This window comes from Scyliorhinus canicula, chromosome 16 (assembly GCF_902713615.1).
Source record: "Scyliorhinus canicula chromosome 16, sScyCan1.1, whole genome shotgun sequence".
NCBI classification, from domain to species: Eukaryota; Metazoa; Chordata; class Chondrichthyes; order Carcharhiniformes; family Scyliorhinidae; genus Scyliorhinus; species Scyliorhinus canicula.
This window is the reverse complement of record NC_052161.1, coordinates 85,497,615-85,517,135: the sequence shown is the minus strand read 5'-3', so window position 1 is coordinate 85,517,135 and position 19,521 is coordinate 85,497,615. Positions and strand designations below refer to the sequence as shown.

Here is a 19,521-nt window from a genome sequence, read left to right as displayed (position 1 = left end):
TGCCAGCGCACGCTGGCGCTCCCGCGCGTATGCCAACTCGCGGCGGCCGACGGAAGCCCTTCGGTGCCGGTTGGTGCAGCGCCAGCCCCGCTGGTGCCGGCCTAGCCCCTAAAGGTGCCGAGAATTCCAAACCTTGTATGCGGCCCGACGCTGGGGTGGTTTGCGCCACTCCTCGGCACCGGTATGGCCCGCCTGGCCGGGTAGGGGAGAATCCCACCCCATAGATTTGAGCCAGGGAAGTGGGATGGAAATTCGGAGATGGGAAGAGAACTGAATTAGAACACGAAAAGATTTATTTCTTGGGGGTCATTTTAGGGGATTGAAGGAGCTGGTGGGGAAGTATGGGCTGGAGCAGGGGGAAATATTTAGATACATGCAGGTTCGAGACTGGGCCAGGAAGGAGATACAGAGCTTCCCAGTCGAGTGGGCAGCACGGTAGCTTTGTGGATAGCACAATTGCTTCACAGCTCCAGGGTCCCAGGTTCGATTCCCGGCTTGGGTCACTTCCTGTGCGGAGTCTGCACATCCTCTCCGTGTGTGCGTGGGTTTCCTCCGGGTGCTCCGGTTTCCTCCCACAGTCCAAAGACGTGCAGGTTAGGTGGATTGGCCATGATAAATTCCCCTTAGTGTCCAAAATTGCCCTCAGTGTTGGGTGGGGTCACTGGGTTATGGGGATAGGGCGGAGGTGTGGACCTTGGGTAGGGTGCTCTTTCCAAGAGCCGGTGCAGTCTCGATGGGCCGTATGGCCTCCTTCTGCACTGTAAATTCTATGAGCCGGCTTCCACATTTCTGGAGGAGGTGCTGACGACAGTGGGACTGGAGAAGGGGGTCGTATTGGCTGTTTACGGAGCTATTTTGGAAGAGGAGGAGGCGTCACTAGAAGGGATCAAAGCAAAGTGGGAGGAAGAATTGGGAGAGGGTATGGAGGAGGGGTTCTGGTGTGAGGTGCTCTGGAGGGTGAATTACTCCACCTCATGTGCGAGATTGGGGCTGATACAGCTAAAGGTGGTGTACAGAGCACACCTCACGAGGGCGAGGATGAGCCAACTCTTTGAGGGGGTAGAAGATGTGTGTGAACGTTGCGGGGTGGGGGGGGGGGGGGGGGGGGGGGGCTGCAAACCACGTTGATATGTTTTGGTCCTGTCCAAAGCTGGAGATTACTGGAAGGAGGTGTTTAGGTTAATCTCTAAAGTGGTGCACGTGAAACTGGACCCGGGCCCCCGGGAGGCCATATTCGGGGTGTCGGACCAGCCAGGGGTGGAAACGGGCGCGGAGGCAGATGTTGTAACCTTCGCCTCGTTGATCGCCCGAAGGCGGATCCTGTTAGTGTGGAGATGAACCTCTCCACCCTGTGCCCGGGCATGGCGGGGGGAACCTGCTGGAATTCTTGACACTTGAAAAGGTCAAATGTGAACTGAGGGGAAGGATGGAGGGGTTCTACAATTCATGGGCATTATTCATTATGCACTTTCGAGAATTGGATTATATCGATCATTTGGGGGTTGGGAGCTGGGAGGATAGTGGGGAGGGGGCCTGTATGTGTTAATGGTGACTATGGGTGATTCCTTTTTGTCATTTGTTTATGTTAACATACAGGCTAATGTCTGGGGTTTGATGGGAGGATGGGATCGTTGTTATTGATAAGGGGATTGACATTACAGTCGTTCCTTGTTGGGTGTAAATTCGGGAGAAAATGTTAAAAAGGAGAATAAAACATTTTTTTTAATTAATTGAATCGTAGGATTTATCAGAAAGAATGTTTAATTTAACAATTGCAAGTACAAAAAATACAATTATAACCATTCCAGACACTAGAAGCAAGCAAAGCAGTCGTGACCGTTTAATTGTCAAAGCATTGTTTCAAACTACTGCATTTCCCATCCCTAATTGCCCCTGAAAAGATGGTCAGAGAGCCACCATCTTGAACCCGCTGCAGCCCCATGTGGTGTAGGTACACCCAATGCAATGTTAGGGAGGGAGATCCAAGATTCTGACCCAGCGACAGTGAAGGATCGGCTGATATATTTCCCAGTAAGGATTGTGTGTGGGGCTCAGAGTGGGAACCCGCAGGCATTGGGTAGTCCCCATGTGTCTGCAAGTAGAAACCTCTTCTCTACGTTGACCCTGTTGAAACCCCTTTCATCGTCTCAAACACCCCATCAGCCTTCTCATTTCTGGAGGAAGGAGCATGTTTAACATTCCCATCAGTCATATTCCTCTCAGGCAAGAACTGTGCACGGTGCTCAGAGTGTGGTGTGACCGACGGATAGAGAGACCGGAAGTCTGCACGGTGCTCCGAGTGTGGTCTAACCGAGGGATACAGAAACCAGAACTGTACACGGTGCTCCGAGTGTGGTCTAACCGAGGGATACAGAAACCAGAACTGTACACGGTGCTGCGAGAGTGGTCTAACAGAGGGACACAGAGACCAGGGGCTGGATTCTGCGGGAATTGGTGGGGCGGGAAACTCCGGCGTGAAGGAATCCTCCGCACCTTCAGGGGCTAGGCTGGCGGCGGAGTGGTTTGCCAACCGGCGCCAAAGGGCCTCTGCCGGCCAGGGCAAGTTGGTGCATGCGCGGCGCCAGTGTGTGCTGGCATCATCCCAGCGCATGCGCAGAGGGGTCCATCTCCGAGTCGGCCATCACGGAGGTTCACAGAAGCCAATGCGGAGGAATAGAGTGCCCCCACGGCACAGGCCTGCCTGCGGATTGGTGGGCCCCGACCACAGGCCATGCTACCGTGGGAGCACCCCCGGGGCCAGATCCCCCCGCGCCCTCCGAGGACCCCGTAGGCCGCCGCGGAGCCATGTCCCGCCGGTAAGTACCTACTCTAAATTACGCCGGCGGGACCGGCCGAAAACGGGCGGCCACTCGGCCCGTTGCTGTTGGGGGGGCCGCTACCAGCTGCTGCCGACTGTGGCGGCGTGATTCCCACCCCCGCCAAATCCCCGGCGCCGGATAATTCGGCAGCCGGCAGGGGCGGGATTCGTGCCCCCCCCCCCGGAGATTCTCCGACCCGGCGGGGGGTCGGAGAATCCCGCTCCTCAACTGTGAACGGTTCTCTGAGTGTGGTCTAACTGAGGGGTACGGACTCCATAACTGTGCACGGTGCTCTGAGTGTGGTCTAACTGAGGGGTACGGACTCCATAACTGTGCACGGTGCTCTGAGTGTGGTCTAACTGAAGGGTACGGACTCCATAACTGTGCACGGTGCTCTGGGTGTGATTTGTCCGAGGGATAGAGACTGGAACTCTGCACGGCGCTCCGAGTTTGGTCTAACCAAGAGATACGGAAACCAGAACTCTGCACGGTGCTCCGAGTGGTGTCTAACTGAGGGATATGGACACCATAACTGTGCACGGTGCTCCGAGTGTGATTTGTCCAAGGGATACGGAGACCAGAACTGTGCACGGTGCTCCAAGTCTGGTGTGACCGAGGGGTACAGAGACCTGTGTCGCAGGCTCACGGGGGGCTGAACGGGCCTCCTCCTGTCCCTGTGTAACAAGATCAAGAAGGACTGAATGGGCTTACATCTGTTCCTGTGTAACAGGCTCGAGAGGGGCTGAAAGGGCCTCCTCCTGTCCCTGTGTAACAGGCTCGAGAGGGGCTGAAAGGGCCGCCTCCTGTCCCTGTGTAACAGGCTCGAGTGGGGCTGAAAGGGCCTCCTCTTGTTCCTGTGTAACAGGCTCGAGTGGGGCTGAATGGGCCTCCTCCTGTTCCTGTGTAACAGGCTCGAGAGGGGCTGAAAGGGCCTCCTCCTGTCCCTGTGTAACAGGCTCGAGAGGGGCTGAATGGGCCTCCTCCTGTCCCTTTTTAAAAATAAATTTAGAGTACCCAATTATTTTTTCCAATTAAGGGGCAGTTTAGTGTGGCCAATTCACCTACCCAATTCATCTTTGGTTTGTGGGGGTGAAACCCACGCAGACACAGGGAGAATGTGCAAACTCCACATGGACAGTGACCCAGGGCCGGGATTCGAACCCGGGTCCTCAGTGCCGTAGGCAGCAATGCTAACCACTGTGCCACTGTGCTGCCCCTTCCTCCTGTTCCTATCTTTCAAGCACGCGAAGGCTTTCGAGAGGCCTGGAGCGGGGTATTTGTGGAGTCTTTTCCGGGGATAAGGGTCTATAGTTTGTTGCTTAAAGACTAGGAGAATACCTATGTCTGCCTGGGTCTCACCCCCACAACCCAAAGATGTGCAGGCAAGGTGGATTGACCACACTAAATTGCCCGTAATTCTAAAAAACATAATTGGTACTCTAAATTGAAAAAAGACTGGGAGAATACGAGGAGGAAACAGGACCTGGGATATGATGCAGTTTGTAGAACAAAGGTGGTTTTAAGGGATTTATGTCTGTATTGGTAAACATTAGAAACAAGGTATAGTTTTAAGTGAGTTTATTATAATGTTTCCTGGAACGATAAAACCTACAGTTTGATTCCTGCTGGACAATGGTTTTTGTATGTGTGGAGATTGGTTAAGTTCCAACTGTGTTTCTATTGTGCTTAGAGAGGGCTACAGTATGAAGAGTAAATAGAAGTGAGGGGTTGCTTAGTAACTGGAGGCCCTTGTAAAGTTAAACAGAAACGTTTTAGTTTTCAGTGGATATTTTGCAGTTGGAGGCAGGACATGAAGATGTGAACACCTCTCAAAACTACCAGGTGAAGCTGGACAGGACAAGGGAGTTACAAATTTGGAAGCTTCCTAAGGAACAGCATACAATTCAGATAAACAGGGAATTGGGACAGAAATAATTCTTTAAGTTGACCCAAACTGTGGGAGGAAACCACAGCACCTGGAGGAAACCCACGCAGACACGGGGAGAACATGCAGACTCAGCACAGACAGTGACCCAGCAGGGAACTGAACCTGGGACCCTGGCACTGTGAAGCCACGGTGCTATCCACTTGTGCTAATTGTTCAGGAGAATTCAAGGGAGAGTAAACAAAGTGCTCTGAGTTAACAAAACAATTGGAGCAATCAGACTTAAAGTGGGATTGCAGCCTTCAAAGGTAAATCAAACATCTGATGTCATTTTAATACAGTCTGGGAATCAAGAGTTAAAGCAATTGTGGGCAGTTTGCACCGCAGCCACGCCAAAGAAATCTTAAAGGGGCTGGGTGTAAAATCCTGGATGGGATTCGCTGTTAAATGTGGGGCAAAAGGTTTATTTAATAGTATCATTTTGGAAAATCTAGACTGGATTTTGAAATGCAAACCACGAAGGGAGCACTTGATTACGAGAGAGATTTTAAAGCATGTTTTTATGAGTGGAGTTTGGCAAACTCGCACATGACAATCATCTGGGTGGGTGGGGTGATTCTGAGGTGACATCCACACGCATTCACATGGAGAGTATTTCACCACAGTCATCTTGTGTTTTTAATGGGGACGTTGTGTCTTCATGAGACCATGGTAGCTTAAAGATGTGTGAGTTGGGTTAATCCAAAAATCTGTGTGAAATTATCAAACTAAAGGGGGGTAGGGGAAGTCAAGGAGTGCCCTCTCACAATCCAATTTTTTCATGCTTAATAAATGTTTTTTTCCTGTTGTTAAAACAAATTAGCGATCTTGTAACTCTGTTCCTCCATGTTTTATTAAAATAAGTATAGGCTGCAGCCTTTTGAGCTAGGGGTTAATTCTGGAATCTTCCCGTCCAGTTATAACATCAACAGGGATTGTAACAGACAATCGCCGCTGGGGCACCCCCTCCCACCCCCTCCCCCCTTTCACTTCTTCTTCACCGACGCAGACTTCTGCTTTCCGCTTTTCCCCTTCTCGTCCGACCTCTGCTTTTGGACGCTCTCGTCCTTTTTTGCCTTCGAGATGTTCTCGTACAGTGTGGGATCCTCGCCTTGGCTGTGTGTGAGAGAGAGAGAGAGAGAGAGACAGTGAGGTGCGGAGACAAAAGGGCAAGCCTCTCGGGGTGAGGAACGGGCTTCCTCCTCATCCAAAGGCTGGTTTAGCACAGGGCTAAATAGCTGGCTTTGAAAGCAGACCAAGGCAGGCCAGCAGCACGGTTCAATTCCCGTACCAGCCTCCCCGAACAGGCGCCTGAAGAGACTAGGGGCTCTTCACAGTAACTTCATTTGAAGCCTACTTCTGACAACAAGCGATTTTCATTCATTTCATTTCATTTCATTCAAGACGAGATCAGGGGTCAGCCGTGAAATAGCGGAGAGGTCACGCGATGTAGCAGCCAGCAAGGCTCCCGATGTACGGGATGGGTTCGGCCTAACCCAAACCGAGGTCATGGTTCAGTTCTGTCATTTTTAAAAGTAGAGATTTACGGGATGTGGGCTTTACGCCCAACTCTAATTGCCCCCCCTCGAGGAGATAGTGGATGATTCGCCAGCTTGACTCACTGCAGTCCCTGTGTAGTGTAGGTACTGTTAGGGAGGGAGGGAGTTCCAGGATTCTGACCTAGCGACAGTGAAGGGATGGCCAATATATTTCCCAGTCAGGCTGGTGTGTGTGGGGCTTCGAGGGGGAACTTGCAGGCATTAGGTCTGCTGCCCCCTTGTCCTTCTAAATGGTAAAGGTGGCGGGTTTGGACGGTGCTGTTAAGTCGCTGCGGTGCACGGTACACACGGCTGCCACTGTGCGTCGGTGGCGGAGGGAGTGAATGTTTGCGGTTAGCGTGGCGATCGAGCGGGGCTGCTTTGTCCTGGATGTTGTCAAGTGTCTCGAGTGTTGTTGGGAGCTGCAGCCATCCAGACAAGAGCCAGGATCAAACCAGGGACCTCGGCGCCGTGAGGCAGCAATGCTAACCACGGCGCCATCGTGCTGCCCCCTCATCACACTCCTGACTTGTGTCCTTGTAGATGATGGACAGACTTTGGGGTCAAGAGGTGGGTTACTCTCTGCAGGATTCCCAGCCTCTGCCCTGCTCTGGTAGCCACAGTATTTATATGGCTAGTCCCAGTTCTGGTCAATAGTTTCTGGTCAATAGTAGCCCCCAGGATGTTGATAGTTGGGGGTGGGGGGGGGGGGGAGGGGTTTCTGAAGTGACACAGCATACCAACGGGCAATTAAGGATGGGGATTATTTTGCATCTGAGTTCTCGAGGGGGAAGGGTCTCTTGCTATTTATGCTTCCCTAATGCCACAGGCTCTTCAATTCGTCCATCAAGTCTACACTGACCCTCTGAAAGAACTCCTACCTAGGCGTAATCCCCTCCCCTATCCCTGTAACCCCACCTAACCTAGACATCTTTGGACACTGAGGGGCAATGTTTAGTGTGGCCAATCTACATAACCTTTGGACTATGGCAAGAAACTGGAGCACCCGGAGGAAACCTCATGCAGGCCATGGTGGAGAACATGCAAACTCCACACACACAGACAGTATCCGGAGGCCGGAATTGAACCTGCCTGATGTTGTGAGGCAGCAATGACCCAGCACACCACCCCCCCCCCCCCCCCCCCCCCCCCCTCCCGCACCCCAGCTGAGTCATTCCCGTGAATCTCCTCTGCGCTCTCTCTGACTTCCTTGCATCCTCCCTCGAGTGTGGCATCCAGAACTGGGCGCAAAGTTCTAAATGAGGCCTAACTAGCATCTCACACAAGGTCCGCGTAAGGTGCTTAGTCCTGTTCACAATGCGCTTCTGAATAATTCTTCATAGATACGTAGATACATAGAAAATAGGCATGATGTGGAGATGCCGGCGTTGGACTGGGGTGAGCACAGTAAGAAGTCTTACAGCACCAGGTTAAAGTCCAACAGGTTTGTTTCAAACACAAGCTTTCAGAGCGCAGCAATAGGAATAGGAGCAGGAGGAGGCCTTTTGGCCCTTCGAGCCTGCTCCGCCATTCATCACGATCATGGCTGATCATTCAACTCAATAGCTTAATCCTGCTTTCTCCCCATAGCCTTTGATCCCATTCTCCCCAAGAGCAATATCTAGCTCTTGAATATATTCAATGATTTAGCATCAACTACTTTCTGTGGTAATGAATTTCACAGGCTCACCACTCTTTGGAGTGGTGTCTCCTCATCTCTATCCAAAATGGTTTACCCCGAATCCGCAGACTGAGACACCTGCTTCTGGACTAACCCATCTTCCCTGCATCTACCCTGTCTAGTCCTGTCAGAATTTTATAAGTCTCTATGAGATCCCCCCTCATTCTTCTGAACTCCAGCGAGAACAATCCCAACCTCGTCAATCTCTCCTCATATGACAGTCCCGCCATCCCTGGAATCAGTCTGGTAAACCTTCGCTGCACTCCTTCGAGAGCAAGAACATCCTTCCTCAGAGAAGAAGACCAAAACTGCACATGATACTCCAGGTGTGGCCTCACCAAGGCCCTGTATAATTGCAGCAACACATCCCTGCTTCTATACTCAAAACCTTTCGCAATGAAGGCCAACATACCATTAGCCTTCTTTACCGCCTGCTGCACCTGCATGCTTACCTTCAGCACAAGGACACCCAGGTCCTGCTACACACGCCCCTCTCCCCATTTATAATAATTCAGGTAGTAATCTGCCTTCCTGTTTTTGCTTCCAAAGTGAATAACCTCACACTTATCCAAATTATACTGCATCTGCCATTGATTTGCCCACTCGCCCAACCTGCCCAGATCACAGAATTTACAGTGCTGAAGGAGGCCATTTGGCCCATCGAGTCTGCACCAGCCCTTGGAAAGAGCACCCCACCCAAGCCCACACCTCCACCATATCCCCACACTTCCACCCTGTCCCCGTAACCCCACCTAACCTTACCTTTTTTGGGCACTAAGGGCAATTTAGCATAGCCAATCCACCTACACCTGTTGTGTTATGCTTCTTCATATAGCATCAGCTGCTTCCTTGATGTATGCTCTGACAAAGGAAGGTTCAGACTTGGAGATAGGTTCAATACATTTATTGAACAGTTAACAATTCTCCTACTTGAGTTTGACTCTCCTATTAATTTTGCTATAGCACTCAATCTAACTAACCAGTCTGCTCAAAGCCATGCGGTGGGTATGATGCTTCTGATCTGCTCCTGTCCTTCTCTCTAAGTGTTGCCTGTGGAAATAGAAAGAGCATGTGTGCCCTGTCCTTTTAAATGGGTTGCCTCCTTGTGGTAGCGTCATCTCTGGGTCTCTTGACTGCCCATTGGGCGTGTCCTATTCTATGTTTTCATTAGCTGTATGTCTGCATGTCATGATGTCTCTGGTGCTCCCTCTGGTGTTTACACAGTATTTACATTAACCCCTTGCGTATTTACAGTGATGCATATCACCACAACACCTGCACTTCTTCGGATTGTGGGAGGAAACCGGAGCACCTGGAGGAAACCCACGCACACACGGGGAGAACGTGCAGACTCCGCACAGACAGTGACCCAAGCTGGGAATCGAACCTGGGACCCTGGCTCTGTGAAGCCATTGTTCTAACCACTATGCTACCGTGCTACCCTATCATGCTGTAGGATCTCTGCATCCTCATCACAGTTCACCTTCCCACCTAACTTGGTATCATCTGCAAACTTTGAGATGTTACACTTTGTTCCCTCATCCAAATCATTAATATATATCGTGAATAGATGGGGTCTCAGCACCGATCCCTGTGGTACCCCACTGGTTACTGCCTGCCAATTTGAAAAGGACCCATTAATCCCTATTCTTTGTTTCCTCACTGCCAACCAGTTTTCTATCCACCTCAATACATTTCCTCCAATTCCTTGCACTTTAATTTTGCACAATAATCTATTACGCAGGACTTTGTCAAACGCCTTTTGAAAGTCCAAATATACCATATCGACTGGCTCCCCCTTGTCGACTGTACTGGCTACATCTTCAAAGAATTCCAACAGATTTGTCAAGCATGATTTTCCCTTCATAAATCCACGCTGACTCTGACTGATCCTGCCACTGCTTTCTAAATGTTCTGCTATAAAGTCCTTGATAAATAATTTCCCCCACTACCAATGTTAGGCTTACTGGTCTATAATTCCCTGCTTTCTCTCCACCTCCCTTTTTAAATATTGGAGATATTCAGCTTCTCCATCCTTCCATATCTGTTTTCTGGCTCGGTGGGCCCCCATTGGCAGCAGATCCTCTACCCTGGCAGCCGGCCAATGAGGCTTCCCATTGTGGGCACCCTCATGTCGTCAGTAAATGTGGACATGAGTGCGCTGCCGGCGAATCGGAGGATCCCAACAGTGGAGAATCCGGCCTTATGTACTTTACAAACTGCCCCCTCAACACACCCTGCCGTCTTAGAAACATAGAAGCAGGAGGAGGCCATTTGGCCCTTCGAGCCTGCTCCGCCATTAATTATGGTTATGGCTGATCATCCAACTCAATAGACTGACCCTGCATCCCCCCATATCCTTTGATCTCCTTCACCCCAAGTCCTATATCCAACTCCTTCTTGAAAACATACACGGTGCAATTCTCCGTTCCTGAGTCTAAGTGTTGTTGCTAGAGCAGGATTCGTGGACTTCCACGACTGATAAACTAGTACCACACCTGGATTGATTCAGCGACCATGGAGGGACTGGCACTGGTGCCACGTGGAACACAATCGATTCCAATGCGAAACGATGCGGGATTCGCTGGGTCCGTGATTGACACTCGGGAGGCTGACAAGCTGCAGTCACACATACAGGTGGTACTCCCCACACACACACATCCCAGCCAACAAGGTGACACTGGTTGCGCTGGAGCGTGTCCATTCCGCTGATGGGTCGGCTCGGGCCAGAGGGTGGCTGGGGGGGGGGGGGGCACCTATAGGCCTGTGGCACCAGGTTCAAAGTGGGCTGCTGGCAGCATGCACAGCTGCATGGCTGCCTTTCCGTGTCCGTCCACCCAACTCCACAGCCCACCTCCTGGCCACCCCCCACTACTCCCCCCGCCCTGGCAAATTCCCCCCGGGCATCAGCACAACTGTCAGCAAACTATGACGATGTTGAACACTTTCCGTGCCCCCTTCTCTCCCTCAGCAGGCACAGCGTCTGTGTTATGATTTTTAAAAGCGCAAGTGAACCGCGCTATCGGAAATCTGCCCCAGTGGAGGTGGACAACCTCGGAGGCCCTTGTGAATACTGGGTTAGGCCCGCTAACGATATGCCAATGGCGTTTACAGTACATACGGAATAGGACGCATTGACTCTGGTGTCGAGGCACCGGAGAATTGCGATTTTGTGTGAAACTGGCACCCCCGCGATTTCGGCATTGAAACCAATTCTCTGCCCAATCAGTTTCCCGATTATGGCGTCGGCTGACAGAGAATCACGACCACAATGTTTTGGACTCAACTGCTTTCTGTGTTAACAAATTCCACAGGCTCACCGCTCTGGGTGAAGAAATGTCTCCTCATCTCTGTCCATGGTCCACGCCCTATCCTCAGACTGTGACCCCTGGTTCTGGACACACCCACCATCGGGAACATCCTTCCTGCATTGACCCTGTCCAGTCCTGTTAGAAGTTTATAGGTTTCTATGCAATTCCCCGCTCATTCTTCTGAACTCCGGCGAATGCAATCCTAACCGATTCAATCTCTCCTCATGCGTTAGTCCCGCCATCTCAGGAATCAGCCTGGTAAATCTTCGCTGCACTCTCTCCATAGCAAGAACATCCTTCCTCAGATAAGGAGACTAAAACTGCGCACAATATTCCAGGTGTGGTCTCACCAAGGCACTGTACAATTGCAGAAAGACATCCCTACTCCTGTACTCGAATCCTCTCGCTATGAAGGCCACCAAACCATTTGCCTTATTCACCGCCTGCTGTCCCTTATGCTTATCTTCAGTGATTGGTGTACTGCAAGGATCCTTCCTATTTATTTGCTTAATTCCCCTTGCTTTTAGGTTGCTGTTACCATTTTTGATTCATGGATGATTAATGGGCGTGTGTCTTAAAGTCAAGTAGCAGAAAGGAGTGAGAATTCAGAAGTTACAGGAGCGAACACTCTGCAAGTCTCGCCTAGTCTTTAACTGAAGACCTCAGACTTTTCGGCAACAGAGAGAGAAGATGGGGTGGGACCCAGTTCGATTGATTGGCTGGTGGCCAACAAATTGGCCCAAAAGGCCGTAATCTGCCCAGTAACAGGTGGTGATTGAATCCTGCTCCAGTGGGATGGTCCTCAGAGACGTCAGGGAGCAGTTGAGTCTTAGACATGCAAAGACAAGGACCTGCTCACTCTCCCTCTCCTGAAAGGCTGCGAGTGCCGTATTTCTGACGCTGCAGAGAACCTGAATAAATGAATCTACAGGGAAACTATTACAGGCTGCAACCAAAGACCAGGACTGTCTCCCTCTCCAGAAAGGTTGTGAGTTCTGTATTTCTGAAACTACAGAGACCTGAATGAATCTACAGTAAAACCTGGAACAGAAAGCAAAGTTTGAAGAGGAGTAAGGGGCTGGAAACAACCATCTGAAACATTGAGCAGGATTTTCCAATAATGGGGCTATGCCCTGTAGCCATCTAAGATGGCCTCCTGCAAGGGACCATAGGGCTCATGGCCAACCCAGGACTCAGACAGATACATAGCCTATGAGTATCTAAAACACAGGTAACCAGACGTGATCGAAATCCCCGCTCGTTTGCATTTCAATGGCCCATTTTCCCAGGACAACAGAACTCCAATCAAGCAACCGGTACAGCCACAGACTGATCGGCGCCACTGCCTTTACTCAGAAAGCCCAACTGCCATGGTCAATGACCGCTAAGGACCCACCCAGCTACTAAGGCACCCGCCCCTTTATTGGCCAAAATCGAATGATCAGAGCCCTGTCGAACTATTGGATCCAAGATTAAGGACCTCCCCAAAGAGCGCAAAATCCCAGATGGATAAAAGAGGACACAGCCATGTGTTCTGTCTCTTTTGGATCCGGCCTGCGCCAACCCAACTGTAGCAGGAACAGCCAGCTAAGTTCCAGGCCAACGATCGCTACCTGACGGATGAGCCCAGCAGAGACAGAGACACTTTCTTCGAACCAGCCACGTGAAATCCAGATAAAGGCCTTATCCATTTGCACAGTGCCGGTCGCCCTGAAGTTAAGTATAGGTTATTGTAGCTGATAGGTGTAGTTTAACTCATAGTAGATATTGTGATGGCATGTTGAGATAACTCTTGTGTATGTAAATAAACCACCTTTTGAACTAACTAACTGGTTGTGTGGTCATTTGATCGATATAAGGGAAGGCTTGTGGTTCACTAAGATAAATAGAAATACCCACAGGATTGGCGACACTGTTGGGATCAAAATAGTCAACAGTCCCCTCTGCAGCCAGCCCAGCCCAGCCCTCACACCCATCTGGCAGAGCACTGAGACAGGTTGTAATGTACTGCACATAGGAACTAGGAGCAGGAGTAGGCCACCTGGCCCCTCGAGTCTGCTCCACCATTCAATGAGATCATGGCTGATCTTTTGTGGGCTCAGCTCCACTTTCCGGCCCGAACACCATGACCCTTAATCCCTTTATTCTTCAAAAAACTATCTATCTTTACCTTAAAAACATTTAATGAAGAAGCCTCAACTGCTTCCCTGGGCAAGGAATTCCATAGATTCACAACCCTTTGGGTGAAGAAGTTCCTCCTAAACTCAGTCCTAAATCTACTTCTCCTTATTTTGAGGCTATGCCCCCTAGTTCTGCTTTCACCCGCCAGTGGAAACAACCTGCCCGCATCTATCCTATATATTCCCTTCATAATTTTATATGTTTCTATAAGATCCCCCCTCATCCTTCTAAATTTCAATGAGTACAGGCCCAGTCTACTCAACCTCTCCTCGTAATCCAACCCCTTCAGCTCTGGGATTAACCTAGTGAATCTCCTCTGCACACCCTCCAGTGCCAGTACGTCCTTTCTCAAGTAAGGAGACCAAAACTGAACACAATACTCCAGGTGTGGCCTCACTAACACCTTATACAATTGCAGCATAACCTCCCTAGTCTTAAACTCCATCCCTCTAGCAATGAAGGACAAAATTCCATTTGCCTTCTTAATCACCTGTTGCACCTGTAAACCAACTTTTTGTGACTCATGCACTAGCACACCCAAGTCTCTCTGCACAGCAGCATGCTTTAATATTTTATCGTTTAAATAATAATCCCGTTTGCTGTTATTCCTACCAAAATGGATAACCTCACATTTGTCAACATTGTATTCCATCTGCCAGACCCTACCCCATTCACTTAACCTATCCAAATCCCTCTGCAGACTTCCAGTATCCTCTGCACTTTTCGCTTTACCACTCATCTTAGTGTCATCTGCAAACTTGGACACATTGCCCTTGGTCCCCAACTCCAAATCATCTATGTAAATTGTGAACAATTGTGGGCCCAACTCGGATCCCTGAGGGACACCACTAGCTACTGATTGCCAACCAGAGAAACACCCATTTATCCCCACTCTTTGCTTTCTATTAATTAACCAATCCTCTATCCATGCTACTACTTTACCCTTCATGCCATGCATCTTTATCTTATGCAGCAACCTTTTGTGTGGGCACCTTGTCAAATGCTTTCTGCAAATCCAGATATACCACATCCATCGGCTCCCCGTTATCTACTGCACTGGTAATGTCCTCAAAAAATTCCACTAAATTAGTTAGGCACGACCTGCCCTTTATGAACCCATGCTGCGTCTGCACAATGGGACAATTTCTATCCAGATGCCTCGCTATTTCTTCCTTGATGATAGATTCCGGCATCTTCCCTACTACCGAAGTTAAGCTCACTGGCCTATAATTTCCTGCTCTCTGCCTATCTCCCTTTTAAAACAGTGGTGTCACGTTTGCTAATTTCCAATCCACCGGGACCACCCCAGAGTCTAGTGAATTTTGGTAAATCATCACTAGTGCATCTGCAATTTCCCTAGCCATCTCTTTTAGCACTCTGGGATGCATTCCATCAGGGCCAGGAGATCTGTCTACCTTTAGCCCCATTAGCTTGCCCATCACTACCTCCATCGTGATAACAATCCTCTCAAGGTCCTCACCTGTCATAGCCTCATTTCTATCAGTCACTGGCATGTTATTTGTGTCTTCCACTGTGAAGACCGACCCAAAAAACCTGTTCAGTTCCTCAGCCATTTCCTCATCTCCCATTATTAAAACTCCCTTCCCGTCCTCTAAAGGACCAATATTTACCTTAGCCACTCTTTTTTGTTTTATATATTTGTAGAAACATGTGTTTATTGTGTAATGTGAGTGTTCCTTTAAGAAAAGTTTAGCCTCTTGTCATGTGACTTGTAGCACATTGGGCTGTGGCTGCGAGGTGTGAGGGGGCTTCGGTTTCAGTTTGACTACTTTGGACTGGTGAAGGAGAAAGAAATGTTTTCCCTGTTTTTCTCTGGTTTCATTTAAAAAACTTGTTCCAGTAAAAAGGACATTGGTTGTGGCTAACTTTAAAGATAAGAGTTGCTTTCCAGAGGGAGTTTGAATTTGCTGGCGCAGTACACTGTATTCTGACTTGAATAGGGCTGGTCCTGTTCCTGAAATTCTGATCCAGTTCCAACCAGCAGATTCAAACTCCTCCCTTGGGGAGCTCGATGGCGCCTGGGCTATTCCATGGAATGGCACCTGGCACTGCCACTCCTGGAGGCCCACTTTCGTCCTGACTAGGTGGCCATGGAGCACAGGGAGTGGATCATCTCCGTTAGGGACGGTGCCACGTCATGCTGCAACTGTGCCACCACCTTCTGGGTGTGTGCCATATCAGCCAGTGACTGTGCCATCTCCCTCTGGGACTGGGCCACCTCCCTCTGCCACGTCGGTCAGCATCCGGCCAATGCTGCCGAGGTTCCCAGCCATGGCCTTCTGTGACTGAGCCAGGCTGCAGAGCACCACTGCCATGTGCAGGTGGCTCTGGTTGGGGTTGGCGTGGGGAAACCACAAGGGCCCACGCCATCACCAGGTGCCCCTGCAGAGCACAAAACAAAATGCATGATCGGACATAGGGTCGGGGTGGATGTGTGGGGCGGGGGGTGGCGGTGGAGAGATAGTGTGGGGGTGGTGGTGGTGGATCGAGGGCATGGGGGAGATGTCGGGGTGCTGGTAGGTGTGGGGGTGGTGGCGGAATGGGTGCCACACGTGCCATGGGAACCGCAACTTAGTGGGGTCTCAATTCCTCTCTCGATCCCGGCCTCCGCCTGGGCGACTGCCCTTTCTGCGGGCCCACCGACCATGTCCTCTGTTCCACTGCGATGAGAGGTCACAGGTCTGTTGATCCCCCTCCAGCCTTCCCTCCAACGGCAATTATGAGTGGTCTTCAACTGGGGGGGGCAAGGGCATTGGGAATCAGAACACCCACAGTGTTAGGCAGTCCGATGCATGCAGCCCAGGGGGTGGGTAACTGGTGGCTGCAGTGGTGCAGGGTGGGGGTTCGCTGCCCTCCTGGTTGTGGGGTTATGGGTGTGTGGAATGGGGGACTGTGCTGCTCCGAGGAGGTCATGCAGTTTTTTTTCCGGCACTGCTGGCCGGTCCTAGCGGTGCCCAGGGTGCTCACAACCTCAGCACCCTGAGTCCAGGTATGGCAAATGGCGGCATTGGCAGCCTCCCTCCCACCCTCAAGTACAGGGTTGCCTGCCTCTCCTCCATGGTGTCCAGCAGGGTCTCGAGTTCAGCGTCCGTAAAACGGGGGGGGGGGGGTGCTCTCCTCACTGCCATCTTGTTGGCTGGGGTGGTCTATGGGGGGGGGGGGGGGGTGCTCTCCTCACTGCCATCTTGTTGGCTGGGGTGGTCTATGGGGGGAGTGTCCCGGCGTCAACACTTAATGTCAGAACGGAGAATCCCCCCCCCCATATCATTTGACTTTCACCATTATTATTTTCACCCCTTTACTCCCCTCTGTTTTTGTCGGTCTTGTGTGTGTGGGTATAGGGTGGGTATAGGGTTAAAACTGGTACGAGATATTAGCTTGTTGTTAACCAACCGTATCCGCTGCATAATTCATTCTAGTTCTTGTTATAAATAAACGGTAATTGTGTTTACATTTACAAACCTGGTGACTGTAATTATTGGGCAGCCGAGGAACAAAGACTTGGGGAATTTCTATAAGAATTATTATTAATTCAATTGTGTTGTGACTCCGGGTTTCATTGAGCTGGAATTGACCGCGCACTTGTCCAGGAGGGTTGCCATGTCCTCGCACATGCCTACCGCCAAACCCAATCCATTTTTTGGGTCGCATCTGCACCCCAACCTCCCCTTATCGAGTCATGGACAGCACCGCTCCACCCCCAACCCCCCCCCCCCCCCCCCCGCCCCGTCCCGTCCCTCCATCCCCCGTGACCTCAGCACCCCCACTGGGAATTTGTGGAGACTGTCAAGAATTCTGAATCTTACTTGGATGTCTTGCGAGAGATTTTGGAGTGTTGAGCTTTCTGCTGGGCTGGGTACTGGATGTTGCCGTACTCAGATTCAGCTTGCTTATCATTCTAGAGAGAGGGAGAGAGAGCAGAAGAGATGGGGGTTTAGAGAGGAAGGGACATTACTTTTTTTTTTAAATAATTTTTATTCAGATTTTCCAACAACAAATTTTATCCCAACAATGAAAAAAGAAAAACAGAAACATCTCCTGTGGTGAATGTACATCATGTAATTCACACTGTATAATATTGCGTTCACACTATATAGCATTGTGTCCTTGTGGGCTCTGTCTATGAGCCGTTGCGCGGCTCTGCCCCACAGGAGGAGATGAGGAGCTCCACCCTCGGCTCCGCCCATGGCTCCGCCCATGGCCCCTCCCACTACCGGATGTATAAATTGCTGCAGTCTTGTGAGTCTGCCCTCAGTTCTTCTGGTCACAGGCAGGCTCAGTTGTAAGTCTATTAAAACCACAGTTTACTTCCTGTCGTGTCTCGAGTAAATTGATGGTCACATCACCTCCCCCCCAATACATAGCAATAAATTAACAGCAAAAAAAGTAATAAACATATAATCGTAAGAACAAACCCCCATAACCAACCCATAGTCCCCCCCCCCCCACCCCCCCCCCCCCCCCCCCCCACCCACCTGCACTCCCGACTCCGATGCCACCCCAAAAATAGCGAGCCCCCAGCCCGGTTCCACCCTGGAACCAACCACCCTGGACAAGGTCCTCGCCACCCCCTTCCAGAAACCCTCCAGCACCGGACAAGCCCAAAACATGTGGGTGTGATTCGCTGGGCTTCCCAAACACCGCCCACACCTGTCCTCACCCCCAAAGAACCGGCTCAGCCTGGTCCCAGTCATATGTGCCTATGCAGCACCTTTAGCTGAATTAAACTAAGCCGTGTGCAAGAAGAGGAAGAATTCACCCTCCCCAGGGCGTCTGCCAACGTCCCCTCGTCAATCTCCTCCCCCAGCTCCTCCTCCCACTTCACTTTCAGCTTCTCCACCGAGGCCTCTTCCCCCTCCTGCATCACCTGATAAATTGCAGAGATCCTACCCTGGCCGACCCACGTCCCCGAGAGCACCCTATCCTGCACCCCCCTTGGCGGCAATAGCGGAAACTCCGCCACCTGCTGCTTAACAAACGCCCTAATCTGCATATACCTGAAGGTATTCCCTGGGGGGAGACCCCACTTCCCGTCCAACTCCTCTAAGATCGCAAACTTCCCGTTGAGGAAGAGGTCCCCTATCCGCCTGATACCTGCCCTATGCCAACTCAAAAACCCTCCATCTATCCTCCCTAGTACAAACCGGTGGTTCCCCCGTATCGGGGACCAAACTGAGGCCTTCACTTCCCCCCTATGTCGCCTCCACTGCCCCCAGATTTTGAGGGTAGCTACCACTACTGGACGTGTAGAGTACCTTGCCGGGGGGAGTGGCAGCGGGGCCGTCACCAGTGCCTCCAAACTCGTGCTCACACAGGACGCTGCCTCCATCCTCTTCCATGCGGCTCCCTCCCCCTCCATCACCCACCTACGAATCATTGCCACATTCGCAGCCCAGTAATACCCACACAGGTTGGGCAACGCCAGTCCACCCACCTCCCTGCCTCGCTCCAAGAATACCCTCCTCACTCTCGGGGTCTTCTTCGCACACGCGAACCCCAAATTGCTCCTATTAACCCTCCTAAAGAAAGCTTTCGGAATCATGATGGGTAAACACTGGAAGAGAAACAAAAACCGCGGGAGCACCGTCATCTTAACCGACTGGACCCTGCCCGCTTGGGAGAGTGGCAACCCATCCCACCTCCTAAACTCCTCTTCCATCTGCTCCACCAGCCTCGTAAAGTTTAACTTATGCAGGGCCCCCCATCTCCTGGCTATCTGAACTCCCAAATATCTGAAGCTCCTCTCTGCCCTCTTCAACGGGAGCTCCCTTATCTCTTTCACCAGGTCCCCCATATGCACCACAAACAACTCACTCTTCCCCACGTTGAGCTTATAGCCAGAGAGGTCTCCGAACTCCTCCAGAATCCTCAGCACCTCTGGCATCCCCCCCGCCGGATCCGCAATGTACAGCAGTAAATCGTCTGCGTACAGCGACAGCCGGTGCTCCTCCCCCCCCCCCCCCCCCCCCCCCCGCACAATCCCCCTCCAGTTCCTCGATTCCCTCAGTGCCATGGCCAGGGGTTCAATCGCTAGTGCGAAGAGCAG

At 51.1% G+C, this 19,521-nt stretch overlaps 1 protein-coding gene across 2 annotated transcripts in view; it reads right to left on the bottom strand.

Annotated features, from left to right (window-relative positions):
• Positions 1–4,382: 4,382 nt before the first annotated feature.
• ptpn6 (protein tyrosine phosphatase non-receptor type 6) overlaps positions 4,383–19,521 on the bottom strand; it is a 108,847-nt gene continuing 93,708 nt past the window's right edge. For both annotated transcript variants that reach the window (XM_038822348.1, XM_038822350.1), the window contains exons 14-15: positions 17,282–17,373; positions 4,383–5,859 (exon numbers count right to left, since the gene is read on the bottom strand). In XM_038822348.1, coding sequence (XP_038678276.1) covers positions 5,730–5,859; positions 17,282–17,373 — 222 coding nt within the window. In that variant the 3' untranslated portion in view covers positions 4,383–5,729. The remainder of the gene's footprint in view (positions 5,860–17,281; positions 17,374–19,521) is intronic.